At 38.8% G+C, this 23,745-nt stretch overlaps 1 protein-coding gene across 1 annotated transcript in view; it reads left to right on the top strand.

The window, feature by feature from the left end:
- LOC117546261 (MAM and LDL-receptor class A domain-containing protein 1-like) overlaps window positions 1-23,376 on the top strand; it is a gene marked incomplete at its 3' end in the record, with an annotated part of 67,534 nt that extends 44,158 nt beyond the window's left edge. The window contains 9 exon segments of the mRNA XM_034216428.1: window positions 2,097-2,246; window positions 6,246-6,351; window positions 14,722-15,089; window positions 16,007-16,437; window positions 16,638-16,725; window positions 16,833-17,012; window positions 17,317-17,473; window positions 23,027-23,183; window positions 23,266-23,376. Of these exon segments, the coding sequence (XP_034072319.1) occupies window positions 2,097-2,246; window positions 6,246-6,351; window positions 14,722-15,089; window positions 16,007-16,437; window positions 16,638-16,725; window positions 16,833-17,012; window positions 17,317-17,473; window positions 23,027-23,183; window positions 23,266-23,376 (1,748 nt within the window).
- Between the last annotated feature and the right edge of the window lie 369 nt (window positions 23,377-23,745).

Consider the following 23,745-nt stretch of genomic DNA (forward strand, 5'->3'; position numbering starts at 1 on the left):
TATCAGTATGTAGTGTCTCTACTTTAAAGAGTCCTCTCCTGCTGATGTTCAGGTGTATATCAGTACGTAGTGTCTCTACTTTAAAGAGTCCTCTCCTGCTGATGTTCAGGTGTATATCAGTATGTAGTGTCTCTACTTTAAAGAGTCCTCTCCTGCTGATGTTCAGGTGTATATCAGTATGTAGTGTCTCTACTTTAAAGAGTCATCTCCTGCTGATGTTCAGGTGTATATCAGTACGTAGTGTCTCTACTTTAAAGAGTCCTCTCCTGCTGATGTTCAGGTGTATATCAGTATGTAGTGTCTCTACTTTAAAGAGTCCTCTCCTGCTGATGATCAGGTGTATATCAGTATGTAGTGTCTCTACTTTAAAGAGTCCTCTCCTGCTGATGTTCAGGTGTATATCAGTATGTAGTGTCTCTACTTTAAAGAGTCCTCTCATGCTGATGTTCAGGTGTATATCAGTATGTAATGTCTCTACTTTAAAGAGTCCTCTCCTGCTGATGATCAGGTGTATATCAGTATGTAGTGTCTCTACTTTAAAGAGTCCTCTCATGCTGATGTTCAGGTGTATATCAGTATGTAGTGTCTCTACTTTAAAGAGTCCTCTCCTGCTCATGTTCAGGTGTATATCAGTATGTAGTGTCTCTACTTTAAAGAGTCCTCTTCTGCTGATGTTCAGGTGTATATCAGTATGTAGTGTCTCTACTTTAAAGAGTCCTCTCCTGATGATGTTCTGGTGTATATCAGTATGTAGTGTCTCTACTTTAAAGAGTCCTCTCCTGCTGATGTTCAGGTGTATATCAGGATGTAGTGTCTCTACTTTAAAAGAGTCCTCTCCTGCTGATGTTCAGGTGTATATCAGTATGTAGTGTCTCTACTTTAAAGAGTCCTCTCCTGCTGATGTTCAGGTGTATATCAGGATAGTAGTGTCTCTACTTTAAAGAGTCCTCTCCTGCTGATGTTCAGGTGTATATCAGTATGTAGCGTCTCTACTTTAAGAGTCCTCTCCTGCTGATGTTCAGGTGTGTATTCAGTATGTAGTGTCTCTACTTTAAAGAGTCCTCTCCTGCTGATGTTCAGGTGTATATCAGTATGTAGTGTCTCTACTTTAAAGAGTCCTCTCCTGCTGATGTTCAGGTGTATATCAGTACGTAGTGTCTCTACTTTAAAGAGTCCTCTTCCTGCTGATGTTCAGGTGTATATCAGTATGTAGTGTCCTCTACTTTAAAGAGTCCTCTCCTGCTGATGATCAGGTGTATATCAGTATGTAGTGTCTCTACTTTAAAGAGTCCTCTCTGCTGATGTTTCAGGTGTATATCAGTATGTAGTGTCTCTACTTTAAAGAGTCCTCTTCTGCTGATGTTCAGGTGTATATCAGTGTGTAGTGTCTCTACTTTAAAGAGTCCTCTCCTGCTGATGTTCAGGTGTATATCAGTATGTAGTGTCTCTACTTAAAGAGTCCTCTCCTGCTGATGATCAGGTTGTATATCAGTATGTAGTGTCTCTACTTTAAAGAGTCCTCTCCTGCTGATGTTCAGGTGTATATCAGTATGTAGTGTCTCTACTTTAAAGAGTCCTCTTCTGCTGATGTTCAGGTGTATATCAGTATGTAGTGTCTCTACTTTAAAGAGTCCTCTCCTGCTGATGATCAGGTGTATATCAGTATGTAGTGTCTCTACTTTAAAGAGTCCTCTCCGGCTGATGTTCAGGTGTATATCAGTCTGTAGTGTCTCTACTTTAAAGAGTCCTCTCCTGCTGATGTTCAGGTGTATATCAGTATGTAGTGTCTCTACTTTAAAGAGTCCTCTCCTGCTGATGTTCAGGTGTATATCAGTATGTAGTGTCTCTACTTTAAAGAGTCCTCTCCTGCTGATGTTCAGGTGTATATCAGTATGTAGTGGCTCTATTTTAAAGTAGCTCTGTTGTGATTGGTCAACCATCACGTGCAATGTGTTGGAGTGCTAGCCAATAGGAGCGTGACGGTCCATAATGATGTCACTATATTCCAGGAGTAAACAAAGACTGTTTTTTAGCCTTTATTAAGTAAATATGTCTCCAAATAATAGAAATAATGCTCTCTTTTTCTGCTCATTCAGCCTCTGATTGTGACTTTGAGGGTGGATCTTGTGGATGGTACGAGCTCACCCTCGGCGATGGTTTTGATTGGGTTAGAGGTTCTTCTGAGGAAGTTCCTCCAGGCTTCCTCCAGACTACCATCCTGGACCACTCCACCAACAGCACTGAAGGTAAACACACATCCTACTCAAGTAGAAGTACAGATACTCGTGTTTAAAAATACTCTAGTAAAAGTAGAAGTACTGACTGTTATGGAAATAATTATCATAAGACGCCAATTTGTAACATACAGGACAAACCTCGATGTCTGTTTACCTTCTTTAAGGACACAGGCGGCTTAGCCAATAATGTTATTGTTCCCATTCTGTGACCGGTCAATACTGGGATACAGATGGTCTGTGTTGTGGGTACACTGGGACACTTCCTTCTCTGTATTTGTCAACTCCAAGGTAAAATCTTCGAGGTCATAAGTGTCCGAGGCAAGTAGCTCTGTGTTCCCACACTGTTTAGGCTATCTCCTCAAATATGTTGTTTACTCTCTGCGAAACCAGTTAGATGGGCTGGCAAGAGAGAGGCTCTCCAGAATTGACGTGGCAACTCTACCGTGAAGTCAGAACCTCTGACTCTTGGACTTGTGATGTGAATACTCTGGTACCAACTCCAAATAAATCACAGTGGTTTGACATCAAAGCTCCGACTCTTCCCGTGTCTCCTTCCTGAGTCGGTGACTCCACTGCATGCTACACAGAAGTTTCCTCTACACTGACTAAACTTCTTTACTCAAGTCAAAGTAAAGAGGCTTTGAAGTGTTCTTCAGTAGAAAGTACCCATAACTAGCAGCTGTTTTAAAGAGTACCTGACCTCCCTTTATATTAATAGAACAATAATGTCATTGTTAGCTAATGAATGTTTCCATGCTGAACAACGGCAACATGACAACGTTTCCATTGGTCCCTCTTCTTTAGAGAAGACCAGGAAATGATGGATACACGGATCGTGTTCAAATCAATAGGCACGCAATGACTCTAAAGAATAATGATCACGCACCAAACACACATTCAGACTAAAGGAACCAGCTGTTTGGGAAATGAGAGAAGTAGAAAGTACAGGTATTTGAGTTCAACATGTAAGAAGTAGAAAGTACAGGTATTTGAGTTCAACATCTAAGAAGTAGAAAGTACAGGTATTTGAGTTCAACATGTAAGAAGTAGAAAGTACAGGTATTTGAGTTCAACATGTAAGAAGTAGAAAGTACAGGTATTTGGGTTCAACATGTAAGAAGTAGAAAGTACAGGTATTTGAGTTCAACATGTAAGAAGTAGAAAGTACAGGTATTTGAGTTCAACATGTAAGAAGTAGAAAGTACAGGTATTTGAGTTCAACATGTAAGAAGTAGAAAGTACAGGTATTTGAGTTCAACATGTGAGAAGTAGAAAGTATAGGTATTTGTGTTCAACATGTGAGAAGTAGAAAGTACAGGTATTTGAGTTCAACATGTAAGAAGTAGAAAGTACAGGTATTTGTGTTCAACATGTGAGAAGTAGAAAGTACAGGTATTTGAGTTCAACATGTAAGAAGTAGAAAGTACAGGTGTTTGTGTTCAACATGTAAGAAGTAGAAAGTACAGGTGTTTGTGTTCAACATGTAAGAAGTAGAAAGTACAGGTATTTGTGTTCAACATGTAAGAAGTAGAAAGTACAGGTATTTGAGTTCAACATGTAAGAAGTAGAAAGTAAAGGTATTTGTGTTCAACATGTGAGAAGTAGAAAGTACAGGTATTTGAGTTCAACATGTAAGAAGTAGAAAGTACAGGTATTTGAGTTCAACATGTAAGAAGTAGAAAGTACAGGTATTTGTGTTCAACATGTAAGAAGTAGAAAGTACAGTATTTGTGTTCAACATGTAAGAAGTAGAAAGTACAGGTATTTGTGTTCAACATGTGAGAAGTAGAAAGTACAGGTATTTGTGTTCAACATGTGAGAAGTAGAAAGTACAGGTATTTGAGTTCAACTTGTAAGAAGTAGAAAGTACAGGTATTTGAGTTCAACATGTAAGAAGTAGAAAGTACAGGTATTTGTGTTCAACATGTAAGAAGTAGAAAGTACAGGTATTTGTGTTCAACATGTAAGAAGTAGAAAGTACAGGTATTTGTGTTCAACATGTAAGAAGTAGAAAGTACAGGTATTTGTGTTCAACATGTAAGAAGTAGAAAGTACAGGTATTTGTGTTCAACATGTAAGAAGTAGAAAGTAATTAGGGGAGTAAAGTACTGATACCAGAAAAATGTACTGAACGAAGTATTTGTACTCCACTTCCCACCTCTGCAATATTCCATCATCCTTCTATAAAAAGCTGATAAGATGATATCTGTGGGTCGAATCAAGGTTTCGTGGAAGGGAAGAAAAATCCCTGGTCTGTGTGTTATGAGAGATAAAGCTCTTCATGGAGGATTCTCAGCCAGCCGAATAATAGAAAGGAAATTGATGCTGTACCCATTCTGCATATTAACACCCTATTCCTCTCTAGAATAATCAATACTATGCTAGGTTTTTATCAATATATCCACTTTCTCGATCTCATTCCCAGAAAACACTACATTTTTAGGGTTGGATTTATGGATTTAACAAGAAATCTGGCTGTAAATTGATTTGATAACAGGTTTTTTTTATAGCAGCACCATCTGTTGTTGTTGTGAAAGACGCTCAGATTTGGAGAAGATGAACTGAAGGCCCTGTTATGTTTCTGGGAATCTTCTTCACACGCTTCAGTCTGTGTGAAATGACACGTAGCATCTGTTCGGTGGTTTGGAAAATATAACTGTGACCGTTCAAGATTCAGAACAATGTGCAGGTTTCTGGTCGTGTTCAAGCTGAGTTAAACTTCAGCACAACATCTCATACTGTGCAGAACAAACACGGCCAAAACACAGAACTGCCTCCAATGTAAATGTACTTTTCACTTTGTCATCTTTTTTTATATATGATTTATGTGGGACATTGTCAAATACACAAAGCATACATACACCCGCACATGTACAATAAAGGGAGTAAAAGAGACCATTCTACCAGGGTCAGCAATACCAAACAAAACAAACAAACAAAAGGACCATAACCACAAAAAACGACATTGAAATAGAATAAAATAGATAATAATAATAATCATTTTGTCATTTTACCTACATACGACGTCATAATATAGCTAACACAGGAAGCTGTTTTTTACATTTGACCCATAAACTGTGTATTTTACTATATCAAAAATATGCTATCAAAAAGCTGCTATTGGCGACCTAGCTGATGGCGAGCTAGCTGATGGGTTTAAAATTCATTATATAAATCTTCTTATTTCATTTTTCTCTGTGTTAACAAAACATATCCTTTTTAATGAACTGTACCCTGTACATTCAGTGTGTTGTTTCACTCAGAAATAGGGGGGGGGTTATTAAATACAGTAAACGGGAGTAAAAACGAAGCAAGCTAAAGGCCTGCTAAAGCTAACTTGCTAAGTAGAGTAGCAACAACTCCGTGTGATTTGGTGCGACATTATATATTTGGAGATTGTCAGGCAAGTAAAAATGGTTAGTTACTAACAGGATTACTTGTGAAAATAGCCCAAAACCTCATATGATATTAGCTATCTACTTCACAAGCTAGATAACGTTTGCTATCTATCTAACTAGTTTGCTAGCTTACGTTAGCTACCTTTATGACATGCTAACTAGTCTTTAAAAAGCTTAAGAGTTGCGAGTAAAGGGTTGATACAGCTGATGACTCTATGCGTAAAGTAAAAGCACTTGTTATATATAAATTGTAGAATAAGTTAAGGATTAAATTACTGTAAAATATGTTCTACGGCGATATAGGGTTAGCAATGACTTTAATCCATTATGACCTGTTTTGTTGGCAGTTTTTCAGAAGTCAAACCCAGCTCTGAAGGTGGTTCACCCTCATTATGTGTTTGTTTACCTCATGATTCTTACTAGCTTTACACTGTTGTGCACCAAACCCCCAAAGAGAAAGGATGTTTCTGAGAGGATTAAACTGATCCAGAACAACAGAAATGAGCGAGGGCGTTTAGCAGATGATATTCTTCTTGATTGTCTGTAACTGTGATTCACTTTCTGGCTGAACTACATGGTGTGAATAGTAATGCCTCCTGTGTTTCTGCAGGCCATTTCATGTTCATTCTGAAGAACAGCAGCAGTCTTTATCCAACAGCAGTTCTCAGAGGACCTTGGTTCAAGCAGTCGGCCTCCGGGTGTACCATGACCTTCTGGTGAGAGTCACTCTGTCGCTTCTTTATCTAAAGCTTCTTCACACTGTCTGCTCTCTGTCTTTGTGTTTCTCTCCATCTATTTCCAGAGAGTACACATATCCTTTACTCGAGTAGAAGTACAGATACTCGTGTTTAAAAACACTCTGGTGAAAGTAGAAGTACTGACTAAACTTCTTTACTCAAGTGAAAGTAAAGAGGCTTTGAAATGTACTTCAGTAAAAAGTACTCATAACTAGCAGCTGCTTTAAAGAGTACCTGACCTCCCTTTATATTAATAGAACAATAATGTCATTGTTAGCTAATGAATGTTTCCATGCTGAACAACGGCAACATGACAACGTTTCCATTGGTCCCTCTTCTTTAGAGAAGACCAGGAAATGATGGATACACGGATCGTGTTCAAATCAATAGGCACGCAATGACTCTAAAGAATAATGATCATGCACCAAACACACATTCAGACTAAAGGAACCAGCTGTTTGGAAAATGAGAGAAGTAGAAAGTACAGGTATTTGAGTTCAACATGTAAGAAGTAGAAAGTACAGGTATTTGAGTTCAACATGTAAGAAGTAGAAAGTACAGGTATTTGAGTTCAACATGTAAGAAGTAGAAAGTACAGGTATTTGAGTTCAACATGTAAGAAGTAGAAAGTACAGGTATTTGAGTTCAACATGTAAGAAGTAGAAAGTACAGGTATTTGTGTTCAACATGTAAGAAGTAGAAAGTACAGGTATTTGAGTTCAACATGTGAGAAGTAGAAAGTACAGGTATTTGTGTTCAACATGTAAGAAGTAGAAAGTACAGGTATTTGTGTTCAACATGTGAGAAGTAGAAAGTACAGGTATTGTGTTCAACATGTAAGAAGTAGAAAGTTCAGGTATTTGTGTTCAACATGTAAGAAGTAGAAAGTACAAGTATTTGTGTTTCAACATGTGAGAAGTAGAAAGTACAGGTATTTGTGTTCAACATGTAAGAAGTAGAAAGTACAGGTATTTGAGTTCAACATGTAAGAAGTAGAAAGTACAGGTATTTGTGTTCAACATGTAAGAAGTAGAAAGTACAGGTATTTGTGTTCAACATGTAAGAAGTAGAAAGTACAGGTATTTGTGTTCAACATGTGAGAAGTAGAAAGTACAGGTATTTGAGTTCAACATGTAAGAAGTAGAAAGTACAGGTATTTGGGTTCAACATGTAAGAAGTAGAAAGTACAGGTATTTGTGTTCAACATGTAAGAAGTAGAAAGTACAGGTATTTGAGTTCAACATGTGAGAAGTAGAAAGTACAGGTATTTGTGTTCAACATGTAAGAAGTAGAAAGTACAGGTATTTGAGTTCAACATGTAAGAAGTAGAAAGTACAGGTATTTGTGTTCAACATGTAAGAAGTAGAAAGTACAGGTATTTGAGTTCAACATGTAAGAAATAGAAAGTACAGGTATTTGGGTTCAACATGTAAGAAGTAGAAAGTACAGGTATTTGTGTTCAACATGTAAGAAGTAGAAAGTACAGGTATTTGTGTTCAACATGTAAGAAGTAGAAAGTACAGGTATTTGAGTTCAACATGTAAGAAATAGAAAGTACAGGTATTTGGGTTCAACATGTAAGAAGTAGAAAGTACAGGTATTTGAGTTCAACATGTAAGAAGTAGAAAGTACAGGTATTTGTGTTCAACATGTAAGAAGTAGAAAGTACAGGTATTTGAGTTCAACATGTAAGAAGTAGAAAGTACAGGTATTTGAGTTCAACATGTAAGAAGTAGAAAGTACAGGTATTTGGGTTCAACATGTAAGAAGTAGAAAGTACAGGTATTTGAGTTCAACATGTAAGAAGTAGAAAGTACAGGTATTTGTGTTCAACATGTAAGAAGTAGAAAGTACAGGTATTTGAGTTCAACATGATGAGAAGTAGAAAGTACAGGTATTTGTGTTCAACATGTAAGAAGTAGAAAGTACAGGTATTTGAGTTCAACATGTAAGAAGTAGAAAGTACAGGTATTTGTGTTCAACATGTAAGAAGTAGAAAGTACAGGTATTTGTGTTCAACATGTAAGAAGTAGAAAGTACAGGTATTTGAGTTCAACATGTAAGAAATAGAAAGTACAGGTATTTGGGTTCAACATGTAAGAAGTAGAAAGTACAGGTATTTGTGTTCAACATGTAAGAAGTAGAAAGTACAGGTATTTGTGTTCAACATGTAAAGAAGTAGGAAAGTACAGGTATTTGAGTTCAACATGTAAGAAATAGAAAGTACAGGTATTTGGGTTTCAACATGTAAGAAGTAGAAAGTACAGGTATTTGAGTTCAACATGTAAGAAGTAGAAAGTACAGGTATTTGTGTTCAACATGTAAGAAGTAGAAAGTACAGGTATTTGAGTTCAACATGTAAGAAGTAGAAAGTACAGGTATTTGAGTTCAAACATGTAAGAAGTAAGAAAGTACAGGTATTTGGGTTCAACATGTAAGAAGTAGAAAGTACAGGTATTTGAGTTCAACATGTAAGAAGTAGAAAGTACAGGTATTTGTGTTCAACATGTAAGAAGTAGAAAGTACAGGTATTTGAGTTCAACATGTAAGAAGTAGAAAGTTCAGGTATTTGTGTTCAACATGTGAGAAGTAGAAAGTACAGGTATTTGGGTTCAACATGTGAGAAGTAGAAAGTTCAGGTATTTGTGTTCAACATGTGAGAAGTAGAAAGTACAGGTATTTGGGTTCAACATGTGAGAAGTAGAAAGTACAGGTATTTGAGTTCAACATGTAAGAAGTAGAAAGTTCAGGTATTTGTGTTCAACATGTGAGAAGTAGAAAGTACAGGTATTTGTGTTCAACATGTGAGAAGTAGAAAGTTCAGGTATTTGTGTTCAACATGTGAGAAGTAGAAAGTACAGGTATTTGGGTTCAACATGTGAGAAGTAGAAAGTACAGGTATTTGAGTTCAACATGTAAGAAGTAGAAAGTACAGGTATTTGAGTTCAACATGTAAGAAGTAGAAAGTACAGGTATTTGAGTTCAACATGTAAGAAGTAGAAAAGTACAGGTATTTGGGTTCAACATGTAAGAAGTAGAAAGTACAGGTATTTGAGTTCAACATGTAAGAAGTAGAAAGTACAGGTATTTGAGTTCACATGTAAGAAGTAGAAAGTACAGGTATTTGAGTTAAACATGTAAGAAGTAGAAAGTACAGGTATTTGAGTTCAACATGTAAGAAGTAGAAAGTACAGGTATTTGAGTTCAACATGTAAGAAGTAGAAAGTACAGGTATTTGAGTTCAACATGTAAGAAGTAGAAAGTACAGGTATTTGTGTTCAACATGTGAGAAGTAGAAAGTACAGGTATTTCAGTTCAACATGTGAGAAGTAGAAAGTACAGGTATTTGAGTTCAACATGTGAGAAGTAGAAAGTACAGGTATTTCAGTTCAACATGTGAGAAGTAGAAAGTACAGGTATTTGAGTTCAACATGTAAGAAGTAGAAAGTACAGGTATTTGTGTTCAACATGTAAGAAGTAGAAAGTTAAAAGTTGTCGTGGAGTAAAGTACTGGCAGAAACATGTACTGAAGTACAGTAACAAAGTATTTGTACTCCACTTCTTCCCACCTCTGTATTTTTCCCTCTCCTCCATCTCTCTCTTCTCTTCTCTCTCAGCTTCTCTTACTTCTCTCTGAGAGGAAACGCTCCTGAAATCTATGAGGGGCCGTACAGGCCATAATTCATACTGGTCCTCTCACGCACATACATTCTCCTTTTACATACATATATTTTATAATATGCATGTCTGAAGAGAATATATGTATGCAAGTGAAGAATGTATGTATGTGTGAAGAGAATATATGTATGTGAGAGAGAAAGTATAGTGGAAACGGAAGGAGTATGGTTGAAACGGAAGGCAGGTCATTCTTGCGCTGTGATTGGCTCAGAAGGTCGAGCGGGGCGGGCTCATGTTCAGAACTTCTGATTCAAATCAACATGATGGAGGGAGATGAATCGCGTAGATTGCAGCAAGCATTAGGGGTTTTAAGGAACATTTTGTCAACCCCTGAAACTGTCACATCCCTGGCCAGGTGTCCTTGCGGGTGCGTTCGCTTTACTTATCAGAGCGTGCCGTAAGGGCGGTTACTCTTTGGTTTATAAACTCCCGCCTGGGACGGACTGATGCATTAGATTATGTGCTATATGGAGGGGACTTTGACAGAGTATTTCTCACAAAGTACACAGTAAAAGTACTTCAATGTATTGTTAGTAGCAGTCAAACTAGTACCGAGTCCAACAGTGTCAGTTTTATGAAGAACTTGTGGTAAAATATATTTGTAAAAAGAAAATGAAGAGCTACTGATTTGAAAAAACGGCTCTCTGTATAGTTTAAATCTCCTAACAATGTTGTCCATGTATTCTTCTCCCCTCGAGTCCAACAGTGTCAGTTTTATTAAGAACTTTCAGTAACAAATATTTGTAAAATATGAAGAGCAGCTGATTTGAAAAGACAAACGCGAGAGACGGCTGAGTGACCGCAGAATCGCTGTATAGTTTAAATCTCCTAACAATGTTGTCCATTTTAGACACATGCTTATTATATTTACAGCCTTAATAACATTCATTTTCTGGGCTCAATGTGTGTCTGGGCCGTTTTCGTTGTGATCGCTAAATTCACCTTGTTTCCCCCTTGTTTATAATTATGTTCAACGTTCCAAGCAAACGAGTGCTTTTGTTTTGAAATCACTTCCGCGAGTATCGCGCCCCCCCCCCCGCTACAATGACCATTAGACCGTTTAGGAAGGCAGACACTCTTCTGTTTACTTGTTTAATAAAGAAAAACAAGTGGTCCGTAGATACACGGAGTCATCTAACCCTAACCCTCTCCCTCCATCATGTTGATTTGAATCAGAAGTTCTGAACATGAGCCCGCCCCACTCGACCTTCTGAGCCAATCACAGCGCAAGAATGACCTGCCTTCCGTTTCAACCATACTCCTTCCGTTTCCACTATACTTTCTCTCTCACATACATACATTCTTCTCTCACATACATATATTGTCTTCACACATACATACATTCTTCACTTGCATACATATATTCTCTTCAGACATGCATATATTATAAAATATATGTATGTAAAAGGAGAATGTATGTATGTAAGAGTGAAAATATATGTATGTGAAAGGAGAATGTATGTATGTAAGAGTGAAAATATATGTATGTAAAAGAAGAATGTATGTGCGTGAGAGGACCAGTATGAATTACGGCCTGTACGGCCCCTCATACATCTCTCTAGTTCTGACAGCCTTATGGCCCCTAAAAGTTTGTGTAATGACAGGTTTTATTTTCCACTGGATGATTGGAGGGGTATCTTTTTAGTAGGGAGGTTTATATATTTCAGGATCCTTCATGTTTTATATCCAGCAAGAATATAACAGAAGAGGAATCTGAGGGTTACAGAATGTGCTGTGAGGAAATCAATCCATTCGTTTAACAGAGAGGTGAGAAGAGGATGTGTTTGTGGAACAAGATGTTAAAATATCTTCAACTTGTGTTAACCACAGACCTTATTTCAGGATAACAACCAAAAACACATTCAGTAAACCATTGACCTCCAGGCCAGGGGACAGGAAGTGGTAAAATACTAAGTCATTTCCAGGTTTTAGGACTTATTCCTGCACCACTCTATTGCATTGGATTGATTGCCTGAAACTTTGCATTGCCATTAGTTTCATCATGTTAGCCTTTTCATTGTGAGCATGCTAATTACTTCCCCATTGACCAATGAGTCGCCATTATTTGCTTTTACAGTATGACTTCTCTACATTCTTATCACTAGTTATAATTGGAATTAGATAACGCAATTAAAAAGACAGTTACTTCCAGAAAAAGTTTCAAGGTCTTCAAGATTTCAAGGCTTTTATTGTCATGTGTACATAGCTACAGTATAGATATATACATGAAAATCTGAGGCTCCTCCAAAATAACAACACAATAAAACAGATAAAATAGTGCAAGTAAATACAAATAAAATAGAATAGAAATAGTGCAAGAAGAGTACGTGTGTTCAAAAGTCATTTCTGGGTTTTAAGACTCATTCTTGCACTTTCCATCTCCCCTTCCTCCTCTCCAGGCACTATAAATGATGTCTGGGTTTTAAGACTCATCCCTGCACTTTCCATCTCCCCTTCCTCCTCTCCAGGCACTATAACTGATGTCTGGGTTTTAAGACTCATCCCTGCACTTTCCATCTCCCCTTCCTCCTCTCCAGGCACTATAACTGATGTCTGGGTTTTAAGACTCATCCCTGCACTTTCCATCTCCCCTTCCTCCTCTCCTGGCACTATAACTGATGTCTGGGTTTTAAGACTCATCCCTGCACTTTCCATCTCCCCTTCCTCCTCTCCAGGCACTATAACTGATGTCTGGGTTTTAAGACTCATCCCTGCACTTTCCATCTCCCCTTCCTCCTCTCCTGGCACTATCACTGATGTCTGGGTTTTAAGACTCATCCCTGCACTTTCCATCTCCCCTTCCTCCTCTCCAGGCACTATAACTGATGTCTGGGTTTTAAGACTCATCCCTGCACTTTCCATCTCCCCTTCCTCCTCTCCAGGCACTATAACTGATGTCTGGGTTTTAAGACTCATTCCTGCACTTTCCATCTCCCCTTCCTCCTCTCCTGGCACTATCACTGATGTCTGGGTTTTAAGACTCATCCCTGCACTTTCCATCTCCCCTTCCTCCTCTCCAGGCACTATAACTGATGTCTGGGTTTTAAGACTCATCCCTGCACTTTCCATCTCCCCTTCCTCCTCTCCAGGCACTATAACTGATGTCTGGGTTTTAAGACTCATCCCTGCACTTTCCATCTCCCCTTCCTCCTCTCCAGGCACTATCACTGATGTCTGGGTTTTAAGACTCATCCCTGCACTTTCCATCTCCCCTTCCTCCTCTCCAGGCACTATAACTGATGTCTGGGTTTTAAGACTCATCCCTGCACTTTCCATCTCCCCTTCCTCCTCTCCTGGCACTATCACTGATGTCTGGGTTTTAAGACTCATCCCTGCACTTTCCATCTCCCCTTCCTCCTCTCCTGGCACTATAACTGATGTCTGGGTTTTAAGACTCATCCCTGCACTTTCCATCTCCCCTTCCTCCTCTCCTGGCACTATCACTGATGTCTGGGTTTTAAGACTCATCCCTGCACTTTCCATCTCCCCTTCCTCCTCTCCAGGCACTATAACTGATGTCTGGGTTTTAAGACTCATCCCTGCACTTTCCATCTCCCCTTCCTCCTCTCCAGGCACTATAACTGATGTCTGGGTTTTAAGACTCATCCCTGCACTTTCCATCTCCCCTTCCTCCTCTCCAGGCACTATAACTGATGTCTGGGTTTTAAGACTCATCCCTGCACTTTCCATCTCCCCTTCCTCCTCTCCAGGCACTATAACTGATGTCTGGGTTTTAAGACTCATCCCTGCACTTTCCATCTCCCCTTCCTCCTCTCCAGGCACTATAACTGATGTCTGGGTTTTAAGACTCATCCCTGCACTTTCCATCTCCCCTTCCTCCTCTCCAGGCACTATAACTGATGTCTGGGTTTTAAGACTCATCCCTGCACTTTCCATCTCCCCTTCCTCCTCTCCAGGCACTATAACTGATGTCTGGGTTTTAAGACTCATCCCTGCACTTTCCATCTCCCCTTCCTCCTCTCCTGGCACTATCACTGATGTCTGGGTTTTAAGACTCATCCCTGCACTTTCCATCTCCCCTTCCTCCTCTCCAGGCACTATAACTGATGTCTGGGTTTTAAGACTCATTCCTGCACTTTCCATCTCCCCTTCCTCCTCTCCAGGCACTATAACTGATGTCTGGGTTTTAAGACTCATCCCTGCACTTTCCATCTCCCCTTCCTCCTCTCCAGGCACTATAACTGATGTCTGGGTTTTAAGACTCATTCCTGCACTTTCCATCTCCCCTTCCTCCTCTCCAGGCACTATAACTGATGTCTGGGTTTTAAGGACTCATTCCTGCACTTTCCATCTCCCCTTCCTCCTCTCCAGGCACTATAACTGATGTCTGGGTTTTAAGACTCATCCCTGCACTTTCCATCTCCCCTTCCTCCTCTCCAGGCACTATAACTGATGTCTGGGTTTTAAGACTCATTCCTGCACCTCTCTGCACCACAGAAAGCCCACATCTCTGCATATTTGCCATCTTAATTTCCCCTTCTTCCTCTCCAGGGTTAGAGTTAGGGTTAAATTAATACTTTCTATCTCCCCTTCCTCCTTTCCGGTTTCTCCGTAATGTCTGGGTTTTAAGACTCATCCCTGCACCACTTAAGCCCACATCTCTGCATATTTGTAATTGAAACTTTAACTCCTCCCCTTCCTCCTCTCCAGGCACTATAACTCTGGTTTCTCGGTGGGCGCTGCAGACATGTACCTCCGGATGGACGGAGAGCAGAACCAGACGGTGATCTGGAAGACGTTCTACGACCAGGGTTCTCTGTGGAACCTCGTCTCCGTGCAGCTGGGTCGCATCACCAAGCCTTTCCAGATCGCCCTCAGTAAGATCAGCCTCGGGGTGTTTGACGGCGTCTCCGCTCTGGACGACGTGACCTTCAGGAACTGCTCCATGCCCCCTGCGGTGAAGGAGTGTCCGGCTCACACGCACTTCCACTGCGCAGAGAGCAAGGCGTGTGTGGAGCAGATGCAGCGCTGCGACCTCACGGACGACTGTGGAGACGCTTCGGACGAGCAGGGCTGCTGTGAGTGGGACTTTGATTATTTAGGCTCTTCACTTCAAGAGGCTTTATCATTAGTTTGCCTTAAACGCCTAGATTCAACTTTATTGACAGTATTGAGACAACGAGATGAAGTAGCATCTGACCGGAAGTGCAAAAGTATAATATAAGAATAAACATAGGAGGGGTGTTGTGAGTGTGACTTTTATTTTAGATATTCAGAATATAATGTTCTTCACCTTAAGAGGCCCATAGTTTACTTCCGGAAGTATTACATTTTAAAATCTATCTATACCTGGATCCTAAATATGTGAAATAACTGCAGTGCACAAAAAAAGGACTATATTTCCTTTAATATGTAGTAAATATACAGATTACATTCAACTTTATTGACAGTATTGAGACAACAAATGAAGTAACATCCGACCGGAAGTGCAAACGTATAATATAGGAATAAACAGATATATATAAGTATATACAGTATGAACAGTAAATACGGGCTTTAAAGGGTTCTTTTTTAATTATCAGCTGATGCAATTAACATGAAAACAAACCATGGATGGATCCAAGCTAACAACTTTGTTGTTATACACATTAAGTACCTGAACTATTGAAACCTGCACTCAAAGCTTTAAGATTTATATTCTAACGATATTCGTCTATAATTGGAACCAAAAGAGTCTGAAATGTTGGAGAAAAGTACTGATACATTTTGGCTTTTCCAAATCCATCTAGAATCTGAATTCTGTTGTAATTATTGAGAGAAATGTGTTGAGAGCTGAAATGAAGCTGCTGAAGATAATCATCAGAATGGGTTCTTGATTTGAAGCAGAGTTGATGTCCTCGCACAGGTGGTAATAGTTGATTAATCAGAAGTTGAAATTGGAGGTGAATTTGAGGCTGCGGCCAGCGAAGTGAAGACTAATTGGATTCCCTCACAGCTCCGGAGCTTCAGTGCAGTTTTGAGCACGGCCTCTGCAGCTGGAAGCAGGAGCAGAGCGGAGGGGACGTGTTTGATTGGACCCTCATCCAGGGCCCGACGCCCACCCTGAACACCGGACCCTGGAAGGACCACACGTTGGGAACCAGCGCCGGACACTACCTCTACATCGAGTCCTCGGGCCCTCAGGAGTTCAAAGATTCTGCGGTTCTGCTGAGCCGGGCTTTCAGACCCACCGTGCAGTGGGGGGGAAGGAAACACTGCGTCTTCCGGTTCCACTACCACATGTTCGGGTCCCACGTGTTCTGCCTGGGTGTGTTCATGAGGACCGCCTCTTCGGGTCGAGGTCACATGCTGTGGGTCCGATACGGAGATCAGGGGAACCTCTGGCACCGGAAGACCCTGTACCTGACCAGCGCCAGGCCTTTCCAGGTAACTGCAGCGGGTAGAGGGTCAGGGGCATGTGGGGATCTTATTTATTTATAATTCCCACTTTTCCCCTGACTTTTTTCCCCTGACTTTATTCCCCAGAATTCCGACATGTTCTGTCCTTAAACCAAATTGCTTAAGATGAAGTGTATGTAGTACAGCTTATAAACGCCTCTCTCTTGCTCTCCTCTCCTCTTTGTCAGATCGTGATAGAAGGAACAGTCGGGGATGATTTTAACGGAGACATCGCCATCGATGACCTCTCCTTCCTGGACTGTGAACCACACGACGGTAAATAAAAATGACTCCATCAATAATACTATGAGAAAAAAGTCAGAAAAGGTTAGAATATATGATAACACTTTGTGTGAATTCTTTTCCGCCGTTCTTTCCGCCAGGTGATCTCCCGGATGTTAACACCACGACCCCCTCAGTGACGACCCCCCCACCCACTGTTCGGCCCCACGTCTGCCCTGATGGACAGTTTGCTTGTGGGAGTTTTAGAGAGTGTGTTCCCGACAGCAAAGTGTGTGACTTCAGTCTGGATTGTTCTGACGGATCGGACGAGTTATACTGTGGTAAAGATTTCACATTTACTGCACTGTGTGTAATGTTTCCCTCTCTACTCTTTCACCAGCTGACCATCTGTGGCATTATTTCTTTTGACATTACATAGACAAAAGATTATGGAGATAAATATTTTTCTGACTTTTTTTCTGACAATTTTAACTATTTTTCCGGACTTCTTCTCTCATAATTATTTCCTCTGACTTCTTTCTCATAATCTTGACTTTTTTCTGACTTTTTTATTCCGCATATTAACCACACAGTGTCTAATGTCTCCCACCCTTTTCCTTCCTCTCCCTCTTCCTCTTCCTCCAGTGAGGGAGCGTTGTGATTTCGAGGGCGGGGACACCTGCGGCTGGCAGAGCAACGACTCCTCTCTCGTCTCCACTCATGCTTTTCGCTGGTCACCGGTCCAAGGAGAGAGCATCCACGATGGAGAGCAGAGCCACAGACCCATCAACGACCACACCACGTACAAATAGTTCCTTACTGCACTTAACTACATTGTTCTGGTATCAGTGCTTTACTCCACTACTTATTCAACACAAGCTGAAGAGATTTGTACAAACAAACACATCCTCTTCTCACCTCTCTGTTAAACGAATGGATTGATTTCCTCACAGCACATTCTGTAACCCTCAGATTCCTCTTCTGTTATATTCTTGCTGGATATAAAACATGAAGGATCCTGAAATATATAAATCTCCCTGCCAAAAAGATACCCCTCCAATCATTCAGTGGAAAATAAAACCTGTCATTACACAAACTTGTAGGGGCCATAAGGCTGTCAGAACTAGAGAGATTTCAGGAGCGTTTCCTCTCAGAGAGAAGAGAGAGAAGAGAAGAGAGAAGAGAAGAGAGAAGAGAAGAGAAGCTGAGAGAGAAGAGAAGAGAGAAGCTGAGAGAGAATAGAAGAGAGAGATGGAGAGAGATGGAGGAGGGAAGTAGTGGAGTACAAATACTTTGTTACTGTACTTAAGTATATGTTTCTGGTATCAGTACTTTACTCCACTACTTATTTTTCTGACGACTTTTTACTTTGACTTCTTACATTTTGAACTCAAATACCTGTACTTTCTACTTCTTACATGTTGAACTCAAATACCTGTACTTTCTACTTCTTACATGTTGAACTCAAATACCTGTACTTTCTACTTCTTACATGTTGAACTCAAATACATGTACTTTCTACTTCTTACATGTTGAACTCAAATACCTGTACTTTCTACTTCTTACATGTTGAACTCAAATACCTGTACTTTCTACTTCTTACATGTTGAACTCAAATACCTGTACTTTCTACTTCTTACATGTTGAACTCAAATACCTGTACTTTCTACTTCTTACATGTTGAACTCAAATACCTGTACTTTCTACTTCTTACATGTTGAACTCAAATACCTGTACTTTCTACTTCTTACATGTTGAACCCAAATACCTGTACTTTCTACTTCTTACATGTTGAACCCAAATACCTGTACTTTCTACTTCTTACATGTTGAACTCAAATACCTGTACTTTCTACTTCTTACATGTTGAACTCAAATACTTGTACTTTCTACTTCTTACATGTTGAACTCAAATACCTGTACTTTCTACTTCTTACATGTTGAACTCAAATACCTGTACTTTCTACTTCTTACATGTTGAACTCAAATACCTGTACTTTCTACTTCTTACATGTTGAACTCAAATACTTGTACTTTCTACTTCTTACATGTTGAACTCAAATACCTGTACTTTCTACTTCTTACATGTTGAACTCAAATACCTGTACTTTCTACTTCTTACATGTTGAACTCAAATACCTGTACTTTCTACTTCTTACATGTTGAACACAAATACCTGTACTTTCTACTTCTTACATGTTGAACACAAATACCTGTACTTTCTACTTCTTACATGTTGAACTCAAATACCTGTACTTTCTACTTCTTACATGTTGAACTCAAATACTTGTACTTTCTACTTCTTACATGTTGAACTCAAATACCTGTACTTTCTACTTCTTACATGTTGAACTCAAATACCTGTACTTTCTACTTCTTACATGTTGAACTCAAATACCTGTACTTTCTACTTCTTACATGTTGAACACAAATACCTGTACTTTCTACTTCTTACATGTTGAACTCAAATACCTGTACTTTCTACTTCTTACATGTTGAACTCAAATACCTGTACTTTCTACTTCTTACATGTTGAACACAAATACCTGTACTTTCTACTTCTTACATGTTGAACACAAATACCTGTACTTTCTACTTCTTACATGTTGAACTCAAATACCTGTACTTTCTACTTCTTACATGTTGAACTCAAATACCTGTACTTTCTACTTCTTACATGTTGAACACAAATACTTGTACTTTCTACTTCTCACATGTTGAACTCAAATACCTGTACTTTCTACTTCTTACATGTTGAACTCAAATACCTGTACTTTCTACTTCTTACATGTTGAACACAAATACCTGAACTTTCTACTTCTTACATGTTGAACTCAAATACCTGTACTTTCTACTTCTTACATGTTGAACTCAAATACCTGTACTTTCTACTTCTTACATGTTGAACACAAATACTTGTACTTTCTACTTCTTACATGTTGAACACAAATACCTGTACTTTCTACTTCTTACATGTTGAACTCAAATACCTGTACTTTCTACTTCTTACATGTTGAACTCAAATACCTGTACTTTCTACTTCTTACATGTTGAACTCAAATACCTGTACTTTCTACTTCTTACATGTTGAACTCAAATACCTGTACTTTCTACTTCTTACATGTTGAACTCAAATACTTGTACTTTCTACTTCTTACATGTTGAACTCAAATACCTGTACTTTCTACTTCTTACATGTTGAACTCAAATACCTGTACTTTCTACTTCTTACATGTTGAACTCAAATACCTGTACTTTCTACTTCTTACATGTTGAACTCAAATACCTGTACTTTCTACTTCTTACATGTTGAACTCAAATACCTGTACTTTCTACTTCTTACATGTTGAACTCAAATACCTGTACTTTCTACTTCTTACATGTTGAACTCAAATACCTGTACTTTCTACTTCTTACATGTTGAACTCAAATACCTGTACTTTCTACTTCTTAGATGTTGAACACAAATACCTGTACTTTCTACTTCTTACATGTTGAACTCAAATACCTGTACTTTCTACTTCTTACATGTTGAACTCAAATACCTGTACTTTCTACTTCTTACATGTTGAACACAAATACCTGTACTTTCTACTTCTTACATGTTGAACACAAATACCTGTACTTTCTACTTCTTACATGTTGAACTCAAATACCTGTACTTTCTACTTCTTACATGTTGAACTCAAATACCTGTACTTTCTACTTCTTACATGTTGAACACAAATACTTGTACTTTCTACTTCTCACATGTTGAACTCAAATACCTGTACTTTCTACTTCTTACATGTTGAACTCAAATACCTGTACTTTCTACTTCTTACATGTTGAACACAAATACCTGAACTTTCTACTTCTTACATGTTGAACTCAAATACCTGTACTTTCTACTTCTTACATGTTGAACTCAAATACCTGTACTTTCTACTTCTTACATGTTGAACACAAATACTTTACTTTCTACTTCTTACATGTTGAACACAAATACCTGTACTTTCTACTTCTTACATGTTGAACTCAAATACCTGTACTTTCTACTTCTTACATGTTGAACTCAAATACCTGTACTTTCTACTTCTTACATGTTGAACTCAAATACCTGTACTTTCTACTTCTTACATGTTGAACTCAAATACTTGTACTTTCTACTTCTTACATGTTGAACTCAAATACCTGTACTTTCTACTTCTTACATGTTGAACTCAAATACCTGTACTTTCTACTTCTTACATGTTGAACTCAAATACCTGTACTTTCTACTTCTTACATGTTGAACTCAAATACCTGTACTTTCTACTTCTTACATGTTGAACTCAAATACCTGTACTTTCTACTTCTTACATGTTGAACTCAAATACCTGTACTTTCTACTTCTTACATGTTGAACTCAAATACCTGTACTTTCTACTTCTTACATGTTGAACACAAATACCTGTACTTTCTACTTCTCACATGTTGAACTCAATACCTGTACTTTCTACTTCTTACATGTTGAACTCAAATACTTGTACTTTCTACTTCTTACATGTTGAACCCAAATACCTGTACTTTCTACTTCTCTCATGTTGAACTCAAATACTTGTACTTTCTACTTCTTACATGTTGAACTCAAATACCTGTACTTTCTACTTCTTACATGTTGAACACAAATACCTGTACTTTCTACTTCTTACATGTTGAACTCAAATACCTGTACTTTCTACTTCTTACATGTTGAACACAAATACCTGTACTTTCTACTTCTCACATGTTGAACACAAATACCTGTACTTTCTACTTCTTACATGTTGAACTCAAATACCTGTACTTTCTACTTCTCACATGTTGAACACAAATACCTGTACTTTCTACTTCTTACATGTTGAACTCAAATACCTGTACTTTCTACTTCTTACATGTTGAACACAAATACCTGTACTTTCTACTTCTTACATGTTGAACTCAAATACCTGTACTTTATACTTCTTACATGTTGAACACAAATACCTGTACTTTCTACTTCTTACATGTTGAACTCAAATACCTGTACTTTCTACTTCTCACATGTTGAACACAAATACCTGTACTTTCTACTTCTTACATGTTGAACTCAAATACCTGTACTTTCTACTTCTTACATGTTGAACACAAATACCTGTACTTTCTACTTCTTACATGTTGAACTCAAATACCTGTACTTTATACTTCTTACATGTTGAACACAAATACCTGTACTTTCTACTTCTTACATGTTGAACTCAAATACCTGTACTTTCTACTTCTCACATGTTGAACACAAATACCTGTACTTTCTACTTCTTACATGTTGAACTCAAATACCTGTACTTTCTACTTCTTACATGTTGAACACAAATACCTGTACTTTCTACTTCTTACATGTTGAACTCAAATACCTGTACTTTATACTTCTCACATGTTGAACTCAAATACCTGTACTTTCTACTTCTCACATGTTGAACTCAAATACCTGTACTTTCTACTTCTTACATGTTGAACACAAATACCTGTACTTTCTACTTCTCACATGTTGAACTCAAATACCTGTACTTTCTACTTCTTACATGTTGAACTCAAATACCTGTACTTTCTACTTCTCTCATTTTCCAAACAGCTGGTTCCTTTAGTCTGAATGTGTGTTTGATGCGTGATCATTATTCTTTAGAGTCATTGCGTGCCTATTGATTTGAACACGATCCGTGTATCCATCATTTCCTGGTCTTTTCATAACCTCCTCCTCTTCCTCCTCCTCTTCCTCACTTCTGCTGCAACCCAGATCAATAGAGCGTGAGTGAAATGGAGTCTTATTTAACCCGAGGGAGAGCTGCACGTCTTGTGAGAAATTAAAGAAGTGAAGCATAAAAAAGACTAAGTGCAATTACAGCGAAACTCATATTACATTGTAATTGGCAGTTTAAAGCTTGCTGGATGTCGAGCTCAATAACTTTGATCAGACCGTTGTTAGCTCTGGTTTCCAAAACTGATAATCAACATAGGCAAAGAATAACTTCATCTGTAGTATCTTAACTCATATAAACATTGTGGATGTGTGTTTTATGAAGCTCGCAGCTCCGCACAGATCCAAACATCCCGTCATCTCCTAAATATGCGTTAATTGGTTAAACTATTCAGATGGTAAGTGTTTAAGTGTTAATACCTAATAATAGTTAATTATTTGGAAAGTAAAGTGAAATAGCTTGTGACTTAATGCAACGTATGAGCAATTAGGCTTTAACTGGGAGCACCAACACACAATAAGACATGTGGAAGCTCACTAACGGAGGATAAGGTGGCACTTTTTCACTTTGGACTTGATGTTTGGGCCATAATTCTGATTTGAATCCGTGTTTCTCTGCCAGCGGGGGTCCAGAGGGATGGTACATGTGCGCCGACAGCTCAAACGGAGGATACGGTCAAACCAGCGACCTCCAAACACCTGTTATGACCTCCAACGGACCACAATGCACTCTGGTCTTCTGGTACCACATGAGCGGGTTCACCGTGGGATCACTGCAGGTACGAGGAGGGAAAACAGGAGAAATGATCCGTGTTGAAGGGATTTAATCAGAATCTGTTGTTGTTGTGTCTTTTTCTGCAGGTGCTGCTGAAGTACGGAAACTCCACTCATGAGGTCTGGTCTCAGTCTGGAAGTCAGGGGAACAAATGGAGACGAGGAGAAATGTTTATAGGCATTGTAAACAACTTCCAGGTCTGTAAATATACTCTCAAATGGATTTTAAATCATCAATATTAATGTTTTTAATCAATAATTATAACTAGAACGTCCCCTCGCTGTGTGACCGCCACTTGTTGTCGGCCCTGATGCACTTATTGCCAGCGTTATGGAGGCATTGGTTTTATTTTAATTTTAAAAGGGTGTTAGAGAAAGTACAAGGTATCCTCTGTCTCATTCAGAAGTTTAACACCAGAGTTTTTATCATTCAAAGACACTTGTGTGCCAGATTTGTAAGTCAGTTTGATATCATGATAGCATCGAGACATTGCTGACTCATTTAGCTTCTAGAAGAATTTTAAATGATGTGAAAAAGAGTGATAATTATGGCATTTAGAGCAGGTT

Source organism: Gymnodraco acuticeps, unplaced genomic scaffold, assembly GCF_902827175.1.
Source record: "Gymnodraco acuticeps unplaced genomic scaffold, fGymAcu1.1, whole genome shotgun sequence".
Taxonomy (NCBI): Eukaryota; Metazoa; Chordata; class Actinopteri; order Perciformes; family Bathydraconidae; genus Gymnodraco; species Gymnodraco acuticeps.